Source organism: Protopterus annectens, chromosome 16.part0 (assembly GCF_019279795.1).
Source record: "Protopterus annectens isolate FY-2018-M chromosome 16.part0, PAN1.0, whole genome shotgun sequence".
NCBI lineage: Eukaryota > Metazoa > Chordata > Ceratodontiformes > Protopteridae > Protopterus > Protopterus annectens.
The window spans coordinates 621500704-621524245 of NC_056750.1; the positions used below are offsets into that span (position 1 = coordinate 621500704).

General features: G+C 42.7%; 1 protein-coding gene across 1 annotated transcript in view; it reads right to left on the minus strand.

Annotated features, from left to right (window-relative positions):
• The window catches only part of GOLGA2 (golgin A2), a 1989954-nt gene that overhangs the window by 1214216 nt on the left and 752196 nt on the right, over nucleotides 1–23542 (minus strand). The window contains exon 15 of the mRNA XM_044058153.1: nucleotides 4268–4357. Within this exon, the coding sequence (XP_043914088.1) occupies nucleotides 4268–4357 (90 nt within the window). The remainder of the gene's footprint in view (nucleotides 1–4267; nucleotides 4358–23542) is intronic.

The window sequence follows — 23542 nt, forward strand, 5'->3', positions numbered from 1 at the left end:
GAAATACTGCTCCACTGCTGCAGCCACCACTGAATCACTCAAAAATTGCCAACCTTTCAAATTCGTTTTAAGGTTTGGAAACCGGAACTAGTCAGAAGGAGTAAGATCTGGTGAGTAGGGTGGATGGTCTATGAACTCAAACCCAAATTATGTCAAAATATCCACCGTTTTGCCAGCCCTGTGAACAGGTTCACTGTCTTGCAAGAAGATAACTCCTTTCTGCAGCTTCCCTCTCCTTTCTTCTTTCAATGCCTCCTTTAATCAGCACAGTAAGTTATAGTAATATTCTACATTAACTGTTTGGCCCCTTGGAAGACTGTCATTATAACACCTTCCCGATCCCAAAACACTGTGGCTAAGACCTTTCCTGCTGAGTTTTGGGTTTTCAACTTCTTTGGCCTTGCTGAACCCAAGTGCTGCCATTGCATGGACTGCTGTTTTGCCTCAGGATCATACTGGTGCAACAGTGTTTCATCAACGGTAACTAGTCATTCCAAAAAGTTGGCACCAGCTCGATGGAAACACAGCAAAATCAACTTGGAGTGTCCACTCGAAATCTCTTCTCATCAGCATTCAAACATTTGGGCACCCACTTGACAAAGCTTCTGCATACCCAGCTACTCATGGATTATAAACCCAACACATTCCCTGGATATCTGTAGTGTCTCAGTAAATTCTTCAGCAGATAGTCACCAATCTGCCAAAATCAGGTCATGGACATGGTCAGAAGTTCACACCGTTTGAGGCCTTCCAAACCTTGCTGCATCTTCAATCTCTAAATCTCCACACTGAAAGACTGCACAACACCTCTTCACAGTTGGGTAAAAAGGGCCCTTGTCACTCAGTGTTTGCATCATACATTCATGGACTTCTTTTGGAGTTTTCTTCTTCAGGAATAGGAATTTCATGATGGCTTGGAGTTCCACACTTTTTGTTGACACGGTTCAATCAATGATCTGAAACAATGTCAAAACATAGTGTTACGATTCTGCAGATTGGCACTTTGCAAGATGAAATAGCCCTCTTTTTAGCTACAGAGGCAAAATAATACTCAAAATTAGGCTGTGCTTGGAACTTTTCAGCACCCCTTCATACAAAAAGACAACCATCTGATTACAACAAATCAATACTTAAGTGTCAAAGTCATGGCTTCAAGCTCAATGCCAAAAACTGCATTGTCATCTCCTTTGGTAAAAACTCTGTACCCATGAGCTACCACATAGGTGGTAGTCTACTTAACACTGAAAGTGTGATAAGAGACCTTGGGACACAGGTGGACAGTAGTCTCTCCTTTGATAATCACATCGCCACAGTAGTCAGGAAATCCTTCTACGTGGCACACCTCATCACAAAAGGTTTCTCATCCAGGGGAAAAAAAAAGATGCCATTGTTCCCGTCTACTCGTCACTCATTAGACCCATTATAGAGTACAACGCCACTTTTGGTATGTACCTCACAAGACACCTACAACTGGAAAGGCTGCAGAAATACCTCACAATGAGGATTACCGGCCTCAAACAGATGTCCTACGCAGACAGTCTCAAAAAACTCCAGCTTTACTCCGTTGCATTTCACCTACTCAGAGGCGATCTCTGCCTAACATACAACGCTATGTCAAACCCAGAGCTGTTGGACATGCTCCACTTAAAGAAATCTCAATCCCTCCAAGCTACATGCTCTGGGGACCTAAACCTTGTCACTACAATAAACAGAACATGCTGGAGGGATAGATTCCTGTCCCAGAGACTTCCCATACTCTGGAACAAACTACCTATATATATCAAATAAAGCTCCTCATTAGCACTCCAAGAAAAATCTTGATGACTGGATGGGAAACAGGAAATTCACCCCAGGGATCACCTCTGTGGCTCTGCTCGATAGGGGCACAAGAAAATAATTTTCTTGGGTGGCGAAAGCCAGGGTACCTTTTTGGCTAGGCTTATATAGGCACTAGGGCCAATAGCCTAGTACCTACCTATGAACCTATGAATTACCTTCACAGGAAACACAAATTAACATGCTCTGGGGATTCAGCTGGAAACACCAAAAAAATTGTCCTTACAATCTTATTCTTAATCGGGTAATCCCCTATATACTTTGTCAGTCTTGTAATTATTAGACAAGTACATCTTCTGGCCAAACCAGTAGTTATAGCTCTGTTATAATGAGATTAGGGAACCTATCAACATTAAAGGTCCTGACATCCACAGAGGCAATGTTCTGCAATTCACCATTACGTACCTTGACCCTTTTCCATAATATAGTACCAGGTTATAGCATGGCTAGTAAGGCTAAATAAGTTCACCCTTTGAATGCTTGTTAGCGGCCATTCAGAAATCAGCTTGTGAAATTATTAACAGATAGTCAGAATTTAGTGGGTGAAATTGTCTAATGGTTTGAACTAGAGCGACTACTCTATGAAACCACTGCCCTATAGGAAAATCCTTATTTTACTGACCTTTTATTTCTTTAACATACTGAGACATTCTACAAACCCTGTGTAGGTAAACAATGCTTTTGCTACTTTCTGTTAGTGTTTTGTTACACCTTTTTTTACTACTCACATAGCTGAAGAAATATAAAGAAATCCATAGTTTGTAGTGTTGTGTAAAACATGTAGCAGTTTTAAACATTTAGATGTTGATCCTGTGCATAGTAGTCACTGGTCACAGTGCAACACGTGTATTGTATGGAAAGATGACCAATACTCATTTGGGCTGAGGATGCTAGGGTAACCATGTAAAATTACTAGTTGCAAAGACATCATATTGCAGTTTGCTACAGTTCCCTAACATTCAGTGAAGCTGCTTAGATAGGAGATGTGGACATTCTCTGGGAATGTATGGCCTTTCTCTAAAGAAGAGCCCTCTGTAACATACAATTGGATACTCCATGTTCAGTCTCAGTGGCTAGTTAACTTTCTCATCTCATACTATCACTTCTGGGGTATTTGCACCACCCCCACCAACCGATGCCAAAATACTTCTGGCATTGAGTTTAAGGGTATATACCAGGGCTTAGAATCCACTCTTCTTTCTATCAAGTCGTTTCCTTATTCAATACCTATAAAAAAGCAGTGATCATTCAAACTGTTTTTGCTGAGTCCTCTCCAAACAGGACCGCCACAAAAGTGTCTTCTACTTTGGCCTCAAAGGATAATGGCACTTACTGTCAGAAGTCCCAACAGTTAAATCTAGGTACAGTCGGTAACACTGGGGAAAGCCTGAGTTCTGTTTCAAGATACACAGCCTTGTTGTGCAGTAGGATAACACTGTAGTGACTAGTGGGAGGATAATTCCTGCCAGACAAGTAAGAAGCCAAGCAGAAGTCAGCTAAAGGAACATGAGGACTGGCACAAAGCCTACACCTTCTTAGTGTGCTGCAATGACCTCTGCACCTTCTTTTGTGGTGAGAACCTTTCTGATGAGGAGATTCAGTCTCATTTGTTGTCTTCTGCATTTACAAACACTGCAAACTCTGTTACATAGCAGGAAAACATCAGTCAGATATGCACAAACTCACAATGGCATTAGTGGATGGTACCTAAACAGGCTGCTGGAAAAAAATAGGTCTACAGTGCTAGATATGCTGCAACAGACATTCAAAACTTAAGACTGGTATCTTCACTTAAAACATACTTGTTTAATCACAGTCACTAAGTGAAATCAATTCCTATGCAATCAAACCTGAGCAAGTACACAAAACTTTGTTAGTCTCCATACCCCTGACTATTCATAACTTCATCTGCTGAGCTTCTCCAAGACAGCATTGATACACCAGCTGTACTGAGTCAATTATTTCTTAGACTAAAAGAAAAAAAATAACTGGGATGTCACCAAGAACTTACCCTCGGAGTCAGCCAGTCTTACTCTCATTACAACTGCTTTGACCACTTAGAATTTCTTAGATTGGCTAAAAGAAAAGATCCTGCATACATCTCAGTAACATTGCTCTAATGTAATCACCCATCCTAAAATTTAAACAGAAGAAACTTTTTGAACATAAGAACCAAACCACCACTTACATACAGGGACAGGTAAGAGGGTGACAAGCCTTCTGCAAAAGAAATCAGTACTGGCCATACCGAAGACCATTCAAAAAGAAAGCAGTACTGGCCATACCGAAGACCATTCAAAAATGGTACTCATAATTTAGAACAGTTCTATGCAGCAAAGAGATTTGAATATATCATAAGAGAGATAAATATATCAACATGGTACTTTCAGTGATACAGCCATAGACAGCTTGCCTTGCACCTCTAACTCACCTGGGCAATCTGAGATTGTTTTTCTGCTTTCTCCTCAAGTGCCATCTGTAGTTGCTGGTTTATGTCCGGAAGTTCTGACTGGCTTGAGAACTTAAGAAGAAATAAAAATAAATTTGCCACTTCTACTCCAGTTTCTTCACAGTTATACAGTCACACAGTGAGTAGATTACTTAAAAACATGACATGAAGAAATGACAATTACACTGTTCTGACAAACATCTGCTGCATGTTATTAAACACTCTATCTAGTCTCCCAAAGATGTGGCAAATCATAACTGATTTACGTAATCTAGCAGTACTGATTCAGCTATGTGTGTAAGTTCTATATTAGCAACTCCATGATTAACAATGTATTAAGAAATGCATTCAGCTATAATCAACTAAAGAACGCCAAGAAAAAACTTACTTTAACTGATCCACTGCTGTACAATAGCAATGTCCAAAACAATTTCTAATGTACTTACCCAAAACACAAGTCATTAAATCTTTTTATTCCTTGTTGCAATTAGTATACAGGGCCCAATACAATGAATTGATTCCAAATGCACACTAACTAAAACGTGCTACCAAATGAAACTCGGAAATGTCCAACCACAATGGCAAAATGTTCTTATAAAGCACATAAATGTGCAGGAAGACCAGCTCCCTCATAACATGCTGAATTACTGTTAAAATGTTTCTCTCATAGCTTTCTACCTGATCATACTTTATATTTATATGTAAAGGAGATGCATATAAGGCAGCCTCAGTACCTCTACCTACCCATTCTACCCATTTACCTATCCATCCACTTATCTAAGTCACTTGTACTGGTTAAAAGTCAAACAGCAAGCAAGCTAAGTAGGGCATATCAGAATTATTTAATGCACCAAGCCTCTCCATTTGATCCTGGTAAATCCATAGGTTGCTCCCAGGCAAGCTTAGAAACAATTCCTTCACCCTCTCTTTGGTCTGCCCGAGGCTTTTCCTCTAGTGGACCATACTTGGTACACCTCCCAGTGGAGGTACTCAAGCGGCATCTCAGTTTCATTACATGTTCAAACCACCATACCTCAATGCCCTCACCCCAGAGGAGCAGTGTCTGTACTTGCAGATCTTCATGGATTGCTCAGATTTTCATTCTGCGTTATGGAACGGGTCTGGCTACCCTGAGGAAAAAAACCTGAATCCAGGATCTCATCCTTTCAGATGATATCCTCTCAGATGACGACCTGCGATGATTCAGTTCTTGCTTTACTACTACACTTCAGTAAACCTTTAGTCTTGCCATACTGCATCCACTACTCAGTATCAACACTTTCACTTGTGAACAAGATCCCAAACATACTTAAATTCCTCCACTGAAAGTAATATATTCTTCTCATACCTGCAGAGAGCAATTCGTTATTTTTGGGAACGGAACTAAAACCCCTGATTTGTAAGTACTTAATTCCTTTCCTACCACATAAACACTAAGGAATGACTACTCCAATGTAGGATAGAAGCCACACTCACTTTAAACTAAAAAGACATTAAGGACATCATCAGCAAACACCAAAGAAGCAGTTCTCATAACCCCAAACTGGATATCTTCTAAATGCCAACTGCTCTTTTATATCTTGTCCATATTAATCAATAACAGAAGGGGAGAGAGGACACACCCTCAGTACAGTCCTTTAATCACCATCAATGCATCTTAATTAACACTAAATGACTTTTGCACATCAAATGCATGTATCAAAACAGGAGAATGGTTTAATCACAGGAGACTGTCATGGAGTAGCCTTGATCTCCCTACCGGACACTATTTTTCTATCAATTATATATTTTATGCCAGGGATATGAATAAAGAATCATCTAAGAGTGGTTGTAATCAGAACTGAGAGTATTTTTAAGTTTTGAAATCCATATGAATATTTCTTACGGTTTTTATTTCCTCAATGTGAATGTCAGGGAAACCAGCTTAAGGAACATGTACTGATTAGACTGCTCCTCAGTCTGAACATTTCAGCATACAAATAACAGTTTCTAACTGCACTTAAGTTACTGGAATCAAAAAAAGCAATTATTTTGATGTAAAACTAGGATTTCAAATTATTTTAGGTAGTTTTCACCAGAGATATGTAAATAGCAGATAATGTGATTAAATGTAAGTGATTTAATTTGCAAAAAATATAGATTTTTAACTATCTCCTATGGAATTTCTCAAGATAAGGAATTAAGGAGAAGAATTTAAAATGATAAAATGGAAATTAAAACACTGAAACCTAAAAATTAATTTCTGGAATTTTCCACAAATAAAACGTTCTAGCTAGTCTTTCTCTCCATCTTCACACACACACACACACACACACAAATTTGGCTTTAAAAACATTATGATTTCTCAGTTAAGCACAAAGCTTGATGACCTAAACTGCCAGATATAAGAAAATGTTTCCAATACTTTTAAAAAGTACTAAAAAATAAAGGTGCTATCAGGGCACTGGATTAAAAAATGTGAATAAGCTCAAATGGCTTTAAATTCATCATAACTATCATCATCATTTAGGAAAGGTAAAAAAGAAGTTGTGTTCCCCATAACAATCCAGCTGTGTTGTCCACTTTCATTCTTCCTCAACGAATGGGTTTGGATCCAACTCGGCCACCTTCTGTAGATTCTAGGATCTGACTGGTGAGCTCCTCCCTTACCGATAATGCCCCTGACCACTGCAAAACCCCAGATCGAGTTTGCTGCTATTATATGTATTATTATCAAGAAATACAATAACAATGCTATGACAGAAAAGTGACAGCTGAAAGATCAGGAGCTCAGACATGAACTATGGATTCTTATCAACAATTCCATTAGGTCTCTCCCAAAGGCATGGACAGGGGGAAGGTGGAAGGGAAGCTGAGGAAGAATGATAATGGACAACACAGATGAAACGTTATGGTGAGTACATAACTTCTTCATCTGGCGATGTCATTTTCATTCATTCCTCAACAAATGGGACAGAGTCCCCAGTTACGGTGACCTTGGGTGGCCTTCATGGAAGGATGTTCCAGAGAACCACAGAACCAAAAGCAGCTCTGCTTCTGGAAATCATGTCCAATTTGTAATGAGCAGTGAAAGTATGGGTATCAGAGCATGTGGCAGCTATACAATTATCAATGGATGCTCTAGCCCAAAAAGCAGCCAATGTACATCTTGACCTGGTTGAATTAGCCTTTGGTTGTCTCAGTAAAGGTATGCAATCAACTTTAGCTAATGGTTCAAAGGGAGAGTGTACTAAAGTTTGCAAAGCCACAGTGAGGTCCCAAGGTGGGGTAGCGGCCTTTATTGGAAGTTTAAGTAAAAAGGTACCCTGAAAAAAAGCCTAACATAATTTAGAAGATGTAAAAGGAAAAGCATTATCTCCTATATGATAGTTGGAGATGGCTGCTAACTGAACTTAAACAGTGGAAAAACTTGCCTGTCCTTGAAAAAAAATTGAAGCAAGGAAATCTAGAATAGCAGGAAGTGGGGCAGTAAAAGGATCAAACTCTCTCTGATGAGTTCAAAAAGAAAACATTTTCTATTTACTTTTGTAAATCTTCCTAGTCGAAGGTTTATGAGATGAGATCAGGATTTTTCGAACTGGAGAGAAGGCCTGGAATATCTAACCATCACTGGAATTGGAAAAAACCATGCAATCAACTTGAGGCCTGCAATTATTTGGGTGAATCTGCCCGGATGGGTGACAGGACGTCTGGACTGGGATCCATTGTCCAAGGATGTACTAGGAAAGACCAAAGGAAGGGGAATCACACCTGTCAAGGCCAGAAGGGAGCAATGAGGATTACTGTGCTCCTCAATTGAAGTACATTCTGAAGAAGCTTGGGGATGAGAGGCAGGAGAAGATAAGCATAAAAGAGACCAGGGGGCCAAACATGGACTACAGCATCTCTCTCTGACTGTCCTGAGGTGGGATAATGGCAAAGAATCTGCTGCACTTGTCAAGGGGAGCTTCAAATAGGTCGCAGCAAGGTTGACCCATTTGTAGAAGATAATGTTCACCACTGACTGGTTGAGACCACTCGTGAGGCATGCGGCTGGTCCTACAGAGTTTAACCTCTAAAATGCTGGATTTCCCTAGTATGTGCATCACTACAAGAAAGCGGTTGGATGAGATCACTCACTGCCACACTCCCACTGCTTCTCAAGAAAGGGGGTAAGATCTGGTTCCCTATTGTTTGTTGATGTTCCAAACTGCTGACATGTTGTCCGTTTGTACTGCAATAATCCCTAGAGGGAGAAGGCTCTGAAAGGCCTGTAATGCTAGAAGCATGCTCTTATCTCTAGGACACCGACATGTAAATTGGTCTATTGTGGGGACCACGTGCCTTGAACAGTCCGTCCCAAGTTATGACCCCATCCCACCTGGGAGGCATTCATAGTCTATGTGGCATTCTGTCGAGGAAAAGATAAATGGACGCCCTTGACTGATCTCTTCAGAGTGAATCCACCAAAGAAGAGACTTTTCTATAAGCATGGGGCAGTTTTATCTGATGTCCTAAAGGGTGTTGATGAAAAGACCATTGCACTGCTATGGTCCATTGAATTCTCATGTGGAGATGAGCAGCGAGAAAAGGTAATTGCAGCAGCCACTGACCCTATAGCTTTGAGAACCAGTTTTGCTGGGGGAGAAGGAACAGAAAGAATCTGCCTGACATGAGTGTCCAATGTTAGAGTTCTGTTTTGAGGCAGAATAGCTAGAGAATTGATGTCTAAATAAGCCCCTATAAACTCCAAGACTTGAAGTGGTTGAAGTTGTGATTTATCCATACTGATAGCAATTCCCAGCAAGCGAGATAGCTGGAGTAAATAGCCTCTAGCTTTTATAAGCAGATGCCTGGTCGATGAGGAGCTAGTTATCTAAGTAAGAAAACAATCTGAGCAGTCTCAGGTGAGCTGCTACTGCTGCCATGCATTTGGTGAACACCCTCGGGGCTGTGGTAAGACCAAAGGGCTCTCAGCCAGAATTGTAGATATCTTCAAGAGAACCTTTTCACTCTGATCTGATAGTACGTGTCTAAGACTGACTGAGCACATCCAGTCATTCTTCTGTGGGAAATGTAGAACGGACTGAACCATGACCATCCGGAATTTAGAATTCTTTACAAAGTGATTTAGATAACTGAGATCCAAGATAGGTCTCAGGTCTCCTGCTCTTCTGGCACTAAAAAGAACCTTGGGTAAATTCCAGACCCTGCTTGCCCTAGGGAGACCTCTTGGATGACACTCTTGTCTAGTAGCTTTTGGATCTCTTGAGCTGCTAGCTCCCTCTGACTGGGTGGAACATTGGGGATATTTTTATGGGAATTTGCAAAATATGAAATACACTCTGGATATGATCCTTTGCACTGGAGACTCTTTTGTGATGGCTATCTAGACTTTTTGGTGCAAAGATAAGTACCCTGACTGCCTTCAAACAGGGACAGCCGGGAAGCCTTTCAGGAGTGCTGGATCTGTCCGAGAAGCCATCTCATGATCTTTTGGTTCTGTGGACGCCCTCTGCTTCATGGGCGATGTCTACCATTGTAGTTATTTCCCCCTCTGCCTGTGGGGGAAAAATCCTCATGTGATTCCTGGAAAGGACTTTGGGATTTCAGGAAATATCCTCCCACCATACTGATTCCTACAGAAAGGGCTCTGTTTGCCATCAGATTCTGCTTTTCTACCCTGCAAAATCTTTCCACCCTGTTCACTGCGGGAGGGAGTCTCTCTAATTGTTGGCCCAAACAATCATCATCAAAAGGAGCACTGATGAATAATGCCTTGAAGGGCTCCACAAAAATCACACAACCCCATCCAGGCATGTCTCCTTATGGTTATGCCTGAACTGGCCAAGGTGGCTTCAGCTGTATGCAAGATTAACCTCATGGATGCATATGCAACAGATTGCAGGGTGGTCAGTCAAGAGGAAAAGGACTCTGGCAAGTATGAGAGAGTTCCTTCACCAAGTCCCTCTGTAATATAGTGAAATGTGCCAGGTAATTCAGAGATCACAGGGCAAATGTCACTGACATATACACTTGCTTCACAAACCTGTTCAACACCCCAGACTCTCTGTTAGGGGGATGAACAAGGGACCTGTGTCCAAACAGCTCCTTTTTGGTGGCTGCCACAACAATCATGACATCTGCAGGAATCTCTTTAGTACAGTACTGTGTCAGCATGATCACTCAAAAGTTTGTCCTGGCATTTGGGGATTGGTTTCACAGAGTCCGGCTCCTTCCACACCTTGTGGGAAACAAGGTCTATAAGCTCATCTGCAGGGGGTGTAACCCAAGACATAGATGGTCCAGACCCAAAGGCTTCCAAGAATCCTGATTCCTCCTAGGAAGGGGTTTGGGAAGACCATCCACTCTTCTGGCAAAGGATCTCTAAGATGTCTCCAAATGAGACATCTTCAGTGGAGATCTAGGGGACCCTTCCATTCCATCAAAATTGGTGTCTTCTAGGAGGGATTCCTGTGGGGAATCCAAGTGCCTCCTCTTGCACACTCTCTTCTGAGGAAACTCCTCAGTGGGATGTTCCGGGTAGGTTGTGGAAGAGATGGGGAATTCCCTGGTGGGAACTGCTTGGAAGCTCATCTGGGCGGCTGTCCCAGACATGTACGATGAGAAAACTCAGACAAAGGAACCAAAGAGGGAATAAGGCATGCATACGAAGGGAGAGTCGCAACTACTCTTGGATGAGAGAATACCATCTCCACCACCTGAAATGCAGAGGAACCAGGAGAAGCAGAGGAAAATCCCACCAGAGCCAAGGCTCTTGGAGCAGACAATACTCAGGCCTCACCAACCCTCCATTCCAAGGGAGGAGTTGTGACAGAGCTATCCAGAGGAAGCAACAGCTCCAAAAACTTTGGGTTTGAAGTCAACCACTTGTATATGATCCAACCAGACCTCTCAACCATACTGAATTCTTAGGTATTTACCGGTTTTGAGGTCAAAATAATGGGGTGCTATGAATTCCCGCATGGCCCCTTTAATTCCTGAATTTGCCAGTTTTTTTACTTTTTTTTTTTGCAATTTAGTTTGCTGACATCATCGCTTGCGCAATGACATCAGCTTCATGAGCAGACTGTCAGCCTTTCGGAATTCAGCTGAAGGATCCAGGGGGTGTGTCGTGTCTTACGTGTGTATGTACTGCTCTGAGTGCTTTGCCTGTGTTTATTTTTTTTTTTTTTGCGGTATTTCGGCATGTTTGCAAAAGTTAACTTTTTCAGCAGCTGTGAGAGACTGACTGATTAATTCAGTCAAGTAGCATTGTGGTGGTCTACTCTTGGCTCTTGAACGATGAGAGTACCTGCCTCGCCTGTACTGTGCCAGAGCTAGACTAGTACAGTATTACTTTTTGGCACAAGACAAGACGAGCATACACTGCAAAGTCCAACAAGGTTTAATAGCCAAGTAAAACAAGCTTACAGCAATCAGTAGTCTGGTGCACACTTTGGTAACTGCCAAGCAATAAAAAGTTAAAAACGATCTGGCTGCACAGAATCCAAGTCACAAAGTGTAAAGCGCTTTTCGTTAGGAAACACGTTTCCTAACTTCTTCAGACAATAGTGCTCAGAAAGAAAAAAGTTTAAGTACTATCCTAGTGACTCATACTTGTTAATACAATTAAGCACAGTCACATAATTTAAAGGTGTAATCCTAGAATACTGAAGTCAAACAGTTTGTTTTTTGTTTAGTCATTAGGTAAAATGAGTGCCTTAGTTTTATAAAAAAACAAAGTTCTGTTGTCTTATAACGGAACATATAATAAATAGTATTAATTAAAATCGTAGTTAGTTCACTTTACTTATAACTAATGTCCGTGGAAGTAGTAATCTTTTCATAAAAAACTGTGTTGTGTAATGTTTCTTTTAACCTATAAAAGGTGGGTGTAACTTAGCAATTGTAACCTCCCTAGGGCTAATAAGCATCTATTGTTTAACCATCCAACAAAAATAATGTGTATGCAGCTACTATCTCTTAAGGCTCTTTAGTTTTAGCACACATAGAAGTCATTTCATTCAAGCCCGGTGGAAAGTATGCATTGAGTCTAAGCTGCCACAAAAGTTCCAATTTCTCCAACTTAAGTGTAGACGTCTCTCCTCTACTATTCATCTCAATTGAGTCGATAGCCTTAAATTTGAAACTGTGGTTTGGTTTAACCCCCTTTATACCCGTCCATTTTACTATTTGAAAGAATGTGCAAAATGGACTTTAGGGCTTTTATTAACAGTCAACACAATTCTGAATTAAGGACCAACTTGAACAAGAACGAAAGAGAAGCTCTAAGCAACTTTAGACTTTTACCAGTCCACCTAATGAAACCTGACAAAGGGGGTGGACTGGTCATTATGCACAAAATGGACTACAAGGAAAGAATGGGAAAGATACTTGAAAGTAACACACATATTAAAGTGAGCCTGAACGAATTGAACATACCATACGACCGTACTAGGATAGTACTTAAACTTGTTTTTTCTTTCTGAGCACCACTGTCTGAAGAAGTTAGGAGAAGTGTTTCCCAACGAAAAGCGCTTTACACTTTGTGACTTGGATTCTGTGCAGCCAGATCGTTCTTAACTTTTTATTGCTTGGCAGTTACCGGAGTGTGCATCGGACTACTGATTGCTGTAAGCTTGTTTTACTCGGCTATTAAAGAAAGAAGATTGATGGCTCACAGATTCAATGGGAGACGAACTGGCAGGACTCCCATCTGGATCCATGTCCTAAGGAAATCCTCATCATCCTATCCACCTCCAACTTGGAAAGACTTTGAGAAGACCTAACATAAGAGGACATGGAAGGTGGTCTTGACAACTTCTTGGGAGTCTCTTGTAAAAAAAGGAGACCTTAATCTCAGGAATAATGACTCTGGATAAAACCCACGAGCTCAGGGCCAAGGAGATGTGACTGAAGATGGTGTCAGATTCAAAAACTTTGGATCTGTGGTCTTAGAAACCTTCTTAGGTGGCTCTGAAGAAGGTGCAGACTAAGGACACCAAGCAGGTGAATGTTTACAGTGCTCCTCGGGCTCCTTCGATTTTTGAGAGGGGGTTTGAGCCACTGAAAAAGTGCCTGTAGAAGAAGCTGAGGCTGGAAGGAGGCTTTTAAAATTAGTTTATTCTTCCTAATGCTTATCATTCTCAGCTTGAAGGCTGGAGAAATAGGGCAAGAGGTGTCCAAACAATAAACGCACTCCCTGTGGCATCAAAATTGGGGATCTTATATCCACAGGAAGTACATATCTTAAATCCAGTTGTCTTACCAGCCGTGCTGGAAAAAAGGTAAATGAGGAGAGTGAAAAGTCCCCCCCCCCCCCCCCCAAGTAGGACCTACAGGAAAGAGAGGAATGGACTAACAACAATGGTAGTACAGTAATAATTTAAAAAAAAAAAAAAAAAACTTGGTGGTGAAAGTTGTCGAGGGTAAAGGGGCTTAGTAAATTCAGAAAGAGTAAGAATAATTAGCTGTTCACTCACTATAACCCATAAGGAATGCGAGCAATTGCAATCCAGACTGGTCGGCAAACAATATCCGAGGTACTGCAGTGGTCAGGGGCATTACGGGTAAGGGAAACGGTCGAGAGTTGGACCTTAGAATCTACAAAAAGTGGCCAAATCATATCAGAGGGTGAGATCTGAACCCATTCATTGAGGAATGAATGAAAATGACAGCATCAAATCTAACATTATTGCATCACAAAGAGACAGCTTGTACTTCTTGTTGTCAGGAAATGCAAGCAAGTGATCTTATTTTACAGTCAGATCAGAAATGTATTTTATTATTCAGGAACAACCCTAGAAAACAAAAAATCTTTTTAGCGACACGGAATTATGTAGAAGAGATGAACATGTTAAATTTTCTCAAACAGCTGAGGAAATTAATTCTGAATTCCATACACCAGCAGCTGCAACTGATTTAAAGGGGGGGGGGGCTGGAGGTATAAGTGGAGAATTAGCCAACACAATCTTCTGATCCTTCATGCTTTAGCTGAATAAGAAATTTGTTCCAAAACAGAAAAGGACCTATGGGTCTTATCCCCAAGGATAAGTATTCACCCTTGAGACCCCATTATCTCTCCAGATTCTTTGCAGGTTCAGAGGAACGGGGAGGGAGACTAGTTGGTGGGGGAATGAGAGGCAAGGTGAGAGAAATAAGATGAAAGGGATACCCACATCAACCTCAGGATAACCAAAGTTATGATGGATGGGAATATGGATCGCAGCAGTGAACATCTATAATTTAAGCTCTTATTATGTTCTTTATATTATTCACAGTTTAAGTTGAGCAGTCATGTTTGGAGAGAGTCCCAGGGTATAAGGATCAGTGGGCGACTCTCCCTGAATTTGCCCACCATCAAGAGCTCATGGCTCTTGACAGCCAACAAGAGTGGCAGTAGCAAAACCTACCCTGGCACTGACTGCAGAACACAAACTGTAATGCTTACAGAAGGTGTATAAAGTAGACCATACAGCTGCTTCTAAAAACACGGTGGCTGATGTGGCTCAAGTAGAATGTGTATTTTCATGGCCTGGCACTGGTTATTCATGAAAAGAGTAACAAAAAAAACAATAAAGTGTGCAATCCATTTTTATACAGTTTGCTTCCTAACAGGTTTCTCAGTCTTTCTGCAAAGGAAACTAACTGATCTGTTTTCCTTACTTCCTTAATTCTGTCTAGACAGAATATTAAACTGCCTTAGTCCATTTAAGGCATTCAAACTCTCTCCGCTCTTTGTTCGGCAGAGAGATGAAAAGCCTGACACAGGAAAAGTTCAGTCATCACTTTGGACATGAAGGAATGGTTTGTACACAGAGCGACTCTGCCCTTACTGAAGGAAAAATCTGGCTCTTTGCACATTAAAGCTTGCAAGTTCAGAAATTCTTCTAGCATGCGTCGCAATCAACAAAAGCTGCTTCTAGGAGAGGTATTCTAGCATAGATGAAGCAGCAGATGATGGGGAGGGTGACACAGGACACTTGGTGGAGTAATTTCCTACCAGGGTGACCAGAGATGGAGTACTCCCCATTAGAAACTACCCGACTAGCAAAAAATGGAGGGTCTAAATGAAGGCAAGCTAGAAATCAGAAACATGTGCTCTCCAAAAAGCTTAATACAGTCATAATTTATACAAGTCTGGTGTGTAGCTGGGAACCAGTGATGCTTCAGATGAATTAGAGGCCTAATTTCTAGCAAGGCACTACAGAGAAGAATCTTTTACATACAGTGGATACAAAAAGTATACACACCCCTGTTAAAATGCCAGGTTTTTGTGATATAAAAAAGATGAGACCACAATAAATAATTTCAAAACTTTTCCCACCTTTAATGTGGTCTATAACCTGTACAACTCAATTGAAAAACAAATCTGTTAGAGGAAAAAATATAAAAAAATAAAAAAAAATGTACAATATGCTGGCTGCATAAGTGTGCACAGTCTTAAACTAATACTTTGCTGAAGCACCTTTTGATTTGATTACAGCATTCACTCTTCTTGGGTACACACCTGCCATCAATTAAAGAGACTCTGATTAACCCCAAATAAAGTTCAGCTGTCCAAGTAGGATTTTCCTGACATTTACTCAGTTGCCTGCTACAGCAAAAGCTATGGTCCGCAGATACCTTACAAAGAATCAAAGCGATCTCATTGCTGAACGCCATCAGTCAAGAGAAGGGTACAAAAAATTTCCACAGCACTGGATATACCATGGAACACAATGAACTCAGTCAGAACAGTGATGTTGCAAAAAACTTGATATCACTCCAAAACTGATGAAAAGGCAAGACTTAAACTGGTCAGGGACGCTGCCAAAAGACCTACAGCAACAGTGAAGGAGCAGCAAGAATTTCTGTCAAGTACTGGTTGTGTTCTACATGTGACAACAATCTCCCGTATTCTCCATATGTCTGAACTATGGGGTATGGTTGCAAGATGGAAGCCTTTTCTTACAAAGAAAACCATCCAGGCCCGGCTAAAATTTGCAAAACAATACATTAAGTCACCCAAAAGTATGTGGGAAAATGTGTTATGGTCTGATGAAACCAAGGTTGAACTTTTTGGCAACAAACAGAGTCAAGGGTTGCTATCTGAGAAGTCACCTTTTCTCTAACCTCTTCAGCTACTGCTCCTGTCAGAGAATCTGAAAGTTCTTTTATCAGATCTCATTGAAGTCTTGTGAAATGTGCCATGTAATTCAAGGACCTTAGTGCAAAGGCCGATGAAGCATATATGTGCTTCCAAAATCTATCCATCGTTCTAGACTCTATTAGGAGAATGAATATAGGACTTTCATCAGCAAGTGTTTTTTAGTGGCTGCCGCTACCACCATGGCATCAAGTGGTATTCCTTTCACCAAATACTGCTGATCTTGGGGAGCTGACAAAATACGATCTGGTCTCTTCGGGATTGGTTTGATACAGTCAGGCATCTTCCACGCCCACGGACCAATCAGCTTAATCAGATCGTCAATGGGTGGAGATCCAGGAGGTAGAGGGTCGGGCATTGAAAGGAAGGCTGAAGGGAAGTTCTGCCACCCCTCTGTTTCAGGATCTCAAGAATGTCACTGAAGGAGAGATCTTCTGGGGGTGACCTTGGGAAAGCTGCCCCTTCAACAAAATTAGCATCTTCAGTGAAAGACTCTTCAGGTTAGTCTAAGTGCCTCCTCTTGCACTTCCTCTTCATGGGTACCTCTTTGGTGGGATGGGTCAGAGAGGTACCTCTTTGGTGGGATGGGTCGGAGAGGTATCTGAATAGGAGATGACGGCAATGGTTGGATCCTGGGGTTTCAGTTCCCGCTGTTCCAGGGTACAGGCTGGAGGAAGTGCAGGATTGTAGGTCCAACAACAGTGGTGTTTGACTGACTGCCCACAGTAGGCAATGCCCTTTCCATAGCTTGGAAGGCTGGCCCCCCATTGTAGAGGAGTGGGAGCCCGGAACCGAAACAGACTGCATCAGAACAGACATCTCACCCCGCACAGAAGCCACCTCCGAAGAAGAAGCCAGTGTCGAGCTAATGTGTGCAGATTCCCCGAGAGGCTCCAAAAACCCCAGAGTAGATCGATGCTCCCTGTAACTGGCAACAAAGCTGTGATCCTGGGAGGTCTCCACCTCAAACAGAACCAAAGAGCTCAAGGCCGTTTTTGGTGCCAGAGAAGAAATCTGACCTGCACCAAGTCAGGTGAAACCGGGACTGTCAAGAAGTACAGTTTTGTACCTACCATAAATGTAGATGTCTGATAGATATGCAACTGCAGTCATAACATATGGGTTGTCCTGCCTCAGGCAGCCCTCGGTCAGCCGGATTCCAAAGTCTGGGTCCGACGTCGGCTGATGTCGCTTTTCTCTCCGACGTCAGAGTGGCTGGAGTATATAAGCATCAGCCGACGCCATCTTCTTCAGTGTTTCTTGCCCCAGATGCCAGGTGCCCTCCAAGGAAGGCTGTAATCAAACTGGAAGACAATAATAGGTTTCCAGACAATAAATAAGCAATAAACAGATACACCATAACAGATATCCCCAGCTAAGGATAACAGGGAGAGGAGTGGACCCAATGCATAGAGGGGAAGGAGGGAGGGAAAACCCGACTGCAGTTGCATATCTATCGGACATCTACATTTATGGTAGGTACAAAACTGTACTATGTCCTTCAAGAATGCAACTGCAGTCATAACATATGGGTTGAATACCATAGCTTAGCTGGGGGAGGAGGTATGCTCTAAGAAAAGGATGGTGTAGCTATCAATTCCTGCAGGACTACCGAAGCAAAGCCTGCTCTGGATCTGGAATATAAAGGGAGGTTGTAGTGTTTGGAAAATGTATGCACGGAGCTCCATGTAGCAGCTTCTAGAATGTCTTTTGTAGGCACCCCTCTTAAAAATGCTGTAGAGGTGGCTGTAGCTCTGGTGGAGTGTGGTCTGACATTGGCTGGCACACTCTTTCCATGGAAGGAATAACAGAATCTGATGATGTCCAATCCATTTTGAAATTGTCTGTTTGGAAATTGCTTTTCCTTGTACTCCAGGGGCGTAAGCTACAAAAAGCTGATCAGACTTCCTACTGGTCTTGGTTCTGTCTAGGTAGTAGCGAAGTTGTCTGTGTATGTCCAAGGTATGTAACAGTCTTTCCCCTTTGTTCTCAGGATTGGGAAAGAAAGTAGGCAGGTGGATTGCTTGATTTAAAGAAACCCTAGATACCACTTTTGGCAGAAAGGTAGGGTTGGTTCATAAGGAGACCCTGTCTCTGTGAAAGGTTATGAATGGTGGTATTGCCATTAAGGCCTGTAATTCCGAAACCCTTCTTGCTGAGGTAATGGCCAGCAGGAAAGCTGTCTTCCAGGAAAGAAATTGTAAATCCACAGAAGCTGCTGGCTCGAAGGGAGGTAGAGTCAATTTTTCTAGGACAAAATTGAGGTCCCAAGCTGGTACTGGTGCCTTTCTTGGGGGCTTTATATTCTTGATTCCTCTAAGAAATTGCCTTAGCAAAGGATGTGAAAACACAGGTGGATCAGTGTTGTATCTAGCTGAGATAGCTGAAGCATGTATTTTTATGGAAGAGTATGAGAGTCCATTATGTAGCATATCTGCCAAGTATTCCAGAATGAGTAGAATGCTCAAAAGTGATGCATCATGACCCTTGTTGATATTCCAAATGCTGAATCTCTTCCATTTGGCTGAATAAGCCTTTCTGGTGGATGGTCTGCTAGTATCTGCTGAACTTCCTTGGAGAGAGGTAAATTGAGGTTATTTATGGGATTTCCCAAGCTGTTAGCCGTAGCGTTTGGATGTTGGGATGAACTGTCCTGAAGTTGTGTTGAGTCAAAAGTTGGGGCCATTGTGGAAGGGCCCACGTTTTGTTGTGACATATGCTCCGTAGTAGTGGGTACCAGTGTTGTCTTGGCCAGTCTGGAGCTATTAGGATCCCCTTCGGCTGCTCTGCTTTGATCTTTAATAACACTGTGGTCATCAGTGGCAGAGGTGGAAATGCATAAATTATTAGGGAGCTCCAGCTGAATGAGAGGGCATCTATTTTCCATGCTTGTGGATGATATGTCCTTGAGCAGAACTTTTGTAAGTGATGATTGAGGTGGGAGGCAAATAGGTCTACGTCCGGCCTGCCCCATGTCGAGGTGAGTCGTATAAAGATGTCTGGATGTAGTCTCCATTCGTGGGGGTCTAGGAAATTCCTGCTTAGACTGTCCACCAGAACATTGTCTCTGCCTGGAACAAACTGGGATTGTAACTGTATGTTTAGACCCAATGATTTTTCCCAAAGATTCATTGTCAGTCTGCAAAGGGGGTAAGAATGAGTGCCCCCCTGCTTGTTTATGTACCACATCACAGTGGTGTTGTCTGTCCGTATTAGTAAGTGGCCTTGTTGAAGTTGTTGTCCAAAGGCCTCGATGGCATGCATTACTGCTAGCATTTCTTTTTGGTTGATATGCAGATGTGTTTCCTTTGGAGACCATTGCCCTTGAATACATCTGCCCTCCATGTGCACCCCCCCCATCCGAGGTCTGAGGCGTCTGTGGTCATGGTCTGTGTTATCTGAGGTTTTTTGAACGACATACCTGTGTTTGACTGGCTTACTGTGGCCCACCATAGAAATTCCTTTTGAAGACATGGAATGAGTGGAATAGTTGCTTCTAGGTTGTTGCTGTGTTGAGACCATAAGCTTTTTAAGTACCATTGAAGCTTTCTCATGTGTAGTCTTGCTAGTGGAACCAGGAGAATGCAGGATGTCATGTAACCCAGGGCCTGTAGGAAACTCCTTGCAGTCATCTGGGTGAGCTTTGCTAAACTTTTGAAGTAATGAGTTAACTTCTGCTTGTCTTCTGTCAGGTAAGCCATTTGAGAGGCTGTGTCTAGTTTGGCTCCTAAGAAAGTTATTTGCTGGGATGGCTGAAGTCTTGACTTTTGAAAGTTGACTGTGTATCACAGAGCTTGTAGCAAGTGTATGACATAATGCAAGTTTTTTGTCAAGGTTAGTTTGTTGTCCACTTTTATGAGGCAATCGTCCAGGTACGGGTAGATTTGAATCCCCTGGAGCCTGCAATGAGCAATTACTGATGCCAGGCATTTCGTGAATACTCTGGGCGCAGTAGATAAGCCAAATGGCAATGCTGAGAATTGATAATGCTCTGGCCCTGCAAGAAATCTGAGGTATCTTCTGCAGCTGTGTCTGATAGGGACATGCAGGTATGCCTCCTTGAGGTCCAGAGTAATCAGCCAAGACCCCTTGCCCAGCATGGGAAGGAGTTGCTGTAGAGTCAGCATTTTGAACTTTGAAACTATGAGAAAAGTGTTTAAAGCGGACAAGTCCAGTATTGGTCTCCATTGATTTTCTTTTCTTGGAACAAGGAACAGTCTTGAATAAAACCCCTGACCTTGTTCTTGTTGTGGAACTTTTTCTATTGCTTTGATCTGAGCAAGCAGAGAAATTTGCTTGATAGCCTCTGCCCTCTGATTTTGTGGAAGGTTTGGCATGCCTTGTTTTCTTGGCAAGGTATGAAAATGGAACCTGTAACCGTGGTCTATAATGTCCAAAATCCATTTGTCTTTTGTCAGTTTGTGACAGTTTTTTGAAAACAAAGATAACTTTCCGCCCAAAGGAGCTTCTGTTTGCTCCTTGGTCAGCGGAACTAGAGGAAAGTCATTGAGATTGTCCCTGCGGGGCAGGAGAAACCCCTGTGTAACTTCTTTGGTTTGCTGGTTGCCATTGTCGTCCCCTGTAGGTGTCTACGAATGACCGCCCCTGTCATAGCTGCCCTACATGAAGCCTCCAATGCATCATATCCACACTGTAGAAAGTGATTGCTAACCTGCTGAGAATTATGCACAGCCTCCTGCAAAGACTTCCTATCTAAAGGTTCAGGAGAGGCCAATCTTTTCTGTAAATCATCTAACAGGAAATCCTGATATTGAAACATGTGAAAGAGACAATTGAGAGCTCTCATAGATAAAGTAGTGGAGGTGTAAACCTTCTTCCCCCATCTCTCTAAGGACCTTGCTTCCCTGTCGAAGGCAAAGGGTTTTTGGAGGTGGTAGCTGAAACCCCTTTAGGCCCCTGGGAAATTGTTTCTAAATCAACAGCATGGGCCCTAAAGAAATGAGAATGGGTTTCTGGGACCCGATAGTATCTGTCAGGCTTGACAGGAGCAGGAGGAAGAGTATCAGGGGTAACACTGGAGTCAGAGTATAAATCATCCAAAACATCAAGCACAGGAGGTATAGCTAAGGGTCTGTGTTGGGGCTTTTTAAGGAAGGTTCGAAGGCGCTTTCTGGAATCTGAATATTCCTGGCCTTGCCACTTAAAATGTTCCCTCATGGAATGCAGAACTTCCCCAAAAGAAATCCTCAGGAGGAGAGGCCGAGGGAATAGAGTCCTCTGCATCTGAGTCCTCATAGGTCTGGAAGGGCTCTTCCTGGCTTTCGGAGTGAACAGAGTCCTCAGAATCTTCATCTGAAGGAAGAGGGTCAGAAGGTTCAACCCTGGGCCTCTATCAGGAGGAGGCTGGGATCCTCTTTCAGGATGGGCCTGGGAACCTCTGATCAGGGAAATTAAATCTGCGGCCATAGACATGATTTGAGTTTCAAGAGTAGGCTGAGGTAAGGTTTTAGCAGTAAGATGCTTGGACTTGCTGGCTGCCTTAGCACGTGTGTAGGTCTTGATAGACATGGACATGGGAGGCCTAGCCGCTCCACGTGCAGGAGTGACCTTATCAACAGCAATGGTCTCGGGCACTTCCTCGGTTTCAGTATCCGGAGGAAAATCAATAACTGGCGTTGGAGTGGCCTCCGGTATCGGAGGTATCGGTAATGCGGTGTCTTCGGTTCGGAGTGGTGGAATAACCGCCTCAGAGGGAACCGGTGCACTCGCGGTTAGTTTTGGCATGGTGTCGGTGGAAGACGCGGGCAGAGGATGTCGGTCCCGGTCTTTTCGTTTCTTAGGAATCTGCGTTGTCGGTTGTTCCGACGGCATTGTATAATCAAATTTTTCGCCGAAAAAGTCTTCAGCAAACTCCGCCCGGCGCCTGAGAGTGCGCTTATTGAAGCGAGCACAGGCGGCACAGGCCGAGACGTCGTGGTCTGGGCCAAGGCAAGGGAGGCAGTAAGAGTGGAAATCCTTATGAGGTATTTGTTTACCACAAGACAAACAATTATTTACTTTTTCAGTAATTTCTGACATCGGCTGATTCAAGAAAAGGTCCCCAACGGGGTACTTAGCTTTTTTGATGACTTCGGTTTCGAAGAATACAGGAGCTGACCGACCAGCACTTGCGAAATGCTTCTGCTTCGGGCACCGCGCGGCAAGAAAGACAGGAGAAGATGGCGTCGGCTGATGCTTATATACTCCAGCCGCTCTGACGTCGGAGAGAAAAGCGACATCAGCCGACGTCAGACTCAGACTTTGGAATCCGGCCGACCAAGGGCTGCCTGAGGCAGGACAACCCATATGTTATGACTGCAGTTGCATTCTTGAAGGACATCCAGGATATCTGTAGGCCCAGTTAGGGTCAGAGGAGAAATAAATAGTTATTGGAATCAAAAAAAGGTAAGGTTCCCAAGCTAAAATGGCTGGGAACCAATGAAGATGACAATACGCTCGTCACCAAGAGCTGATCCACCTGCTTCAAAACATCAGATTCTGTGAGGCTCTTGGTGGAATGGACCGAAGAGACCAACTGGGATCTGGGTTTGTCCAAGAAGGGACTAGGTCGGTCGGTCTATGAAGGGAGCCACTAAAAGAGAGAAGTGGTACAAGGTAATTCTTTAAACATAAATTGTTTTGGTTCTGAAGTAATTGAAAGAGTGACCATATTGGACAGCACCGAAATAGCACCAAAGACATTTCCATTTCCCCAGATAGTTCCAAAGGCTCTCCTGGAACCGGGGATTTCTTAGGCACTTCAGATAACAGTGCTGAAGATAATGCCAGCACCAAACTGCTCCTCTTAGAAAGTTCTGACGAAGGAGAGCAAATATCAGTTTTAGACTTAGACAAACCAGACATGGTCTCATTGAAAGCAGTTTTAATAAAACCCTTCAGGATAAGCTTATTTTTCAGTAAGGGCCTGGTGACTGAAGCCATGACAGATGGCACAGTCTTCTTGAAGGTGCACTGGGCATAAACAGTACACACATAACGAGTGTCTATTAGAATTCGGTAATTTACGTTAGCACTTCTAGCATCTTTTAAAGCCACAATTTCCTTTAAGTTTGTCAGAAGCTTCCCTTTCTTTGTCGGCCATTTCCAAGGCCACACACATGCATGCA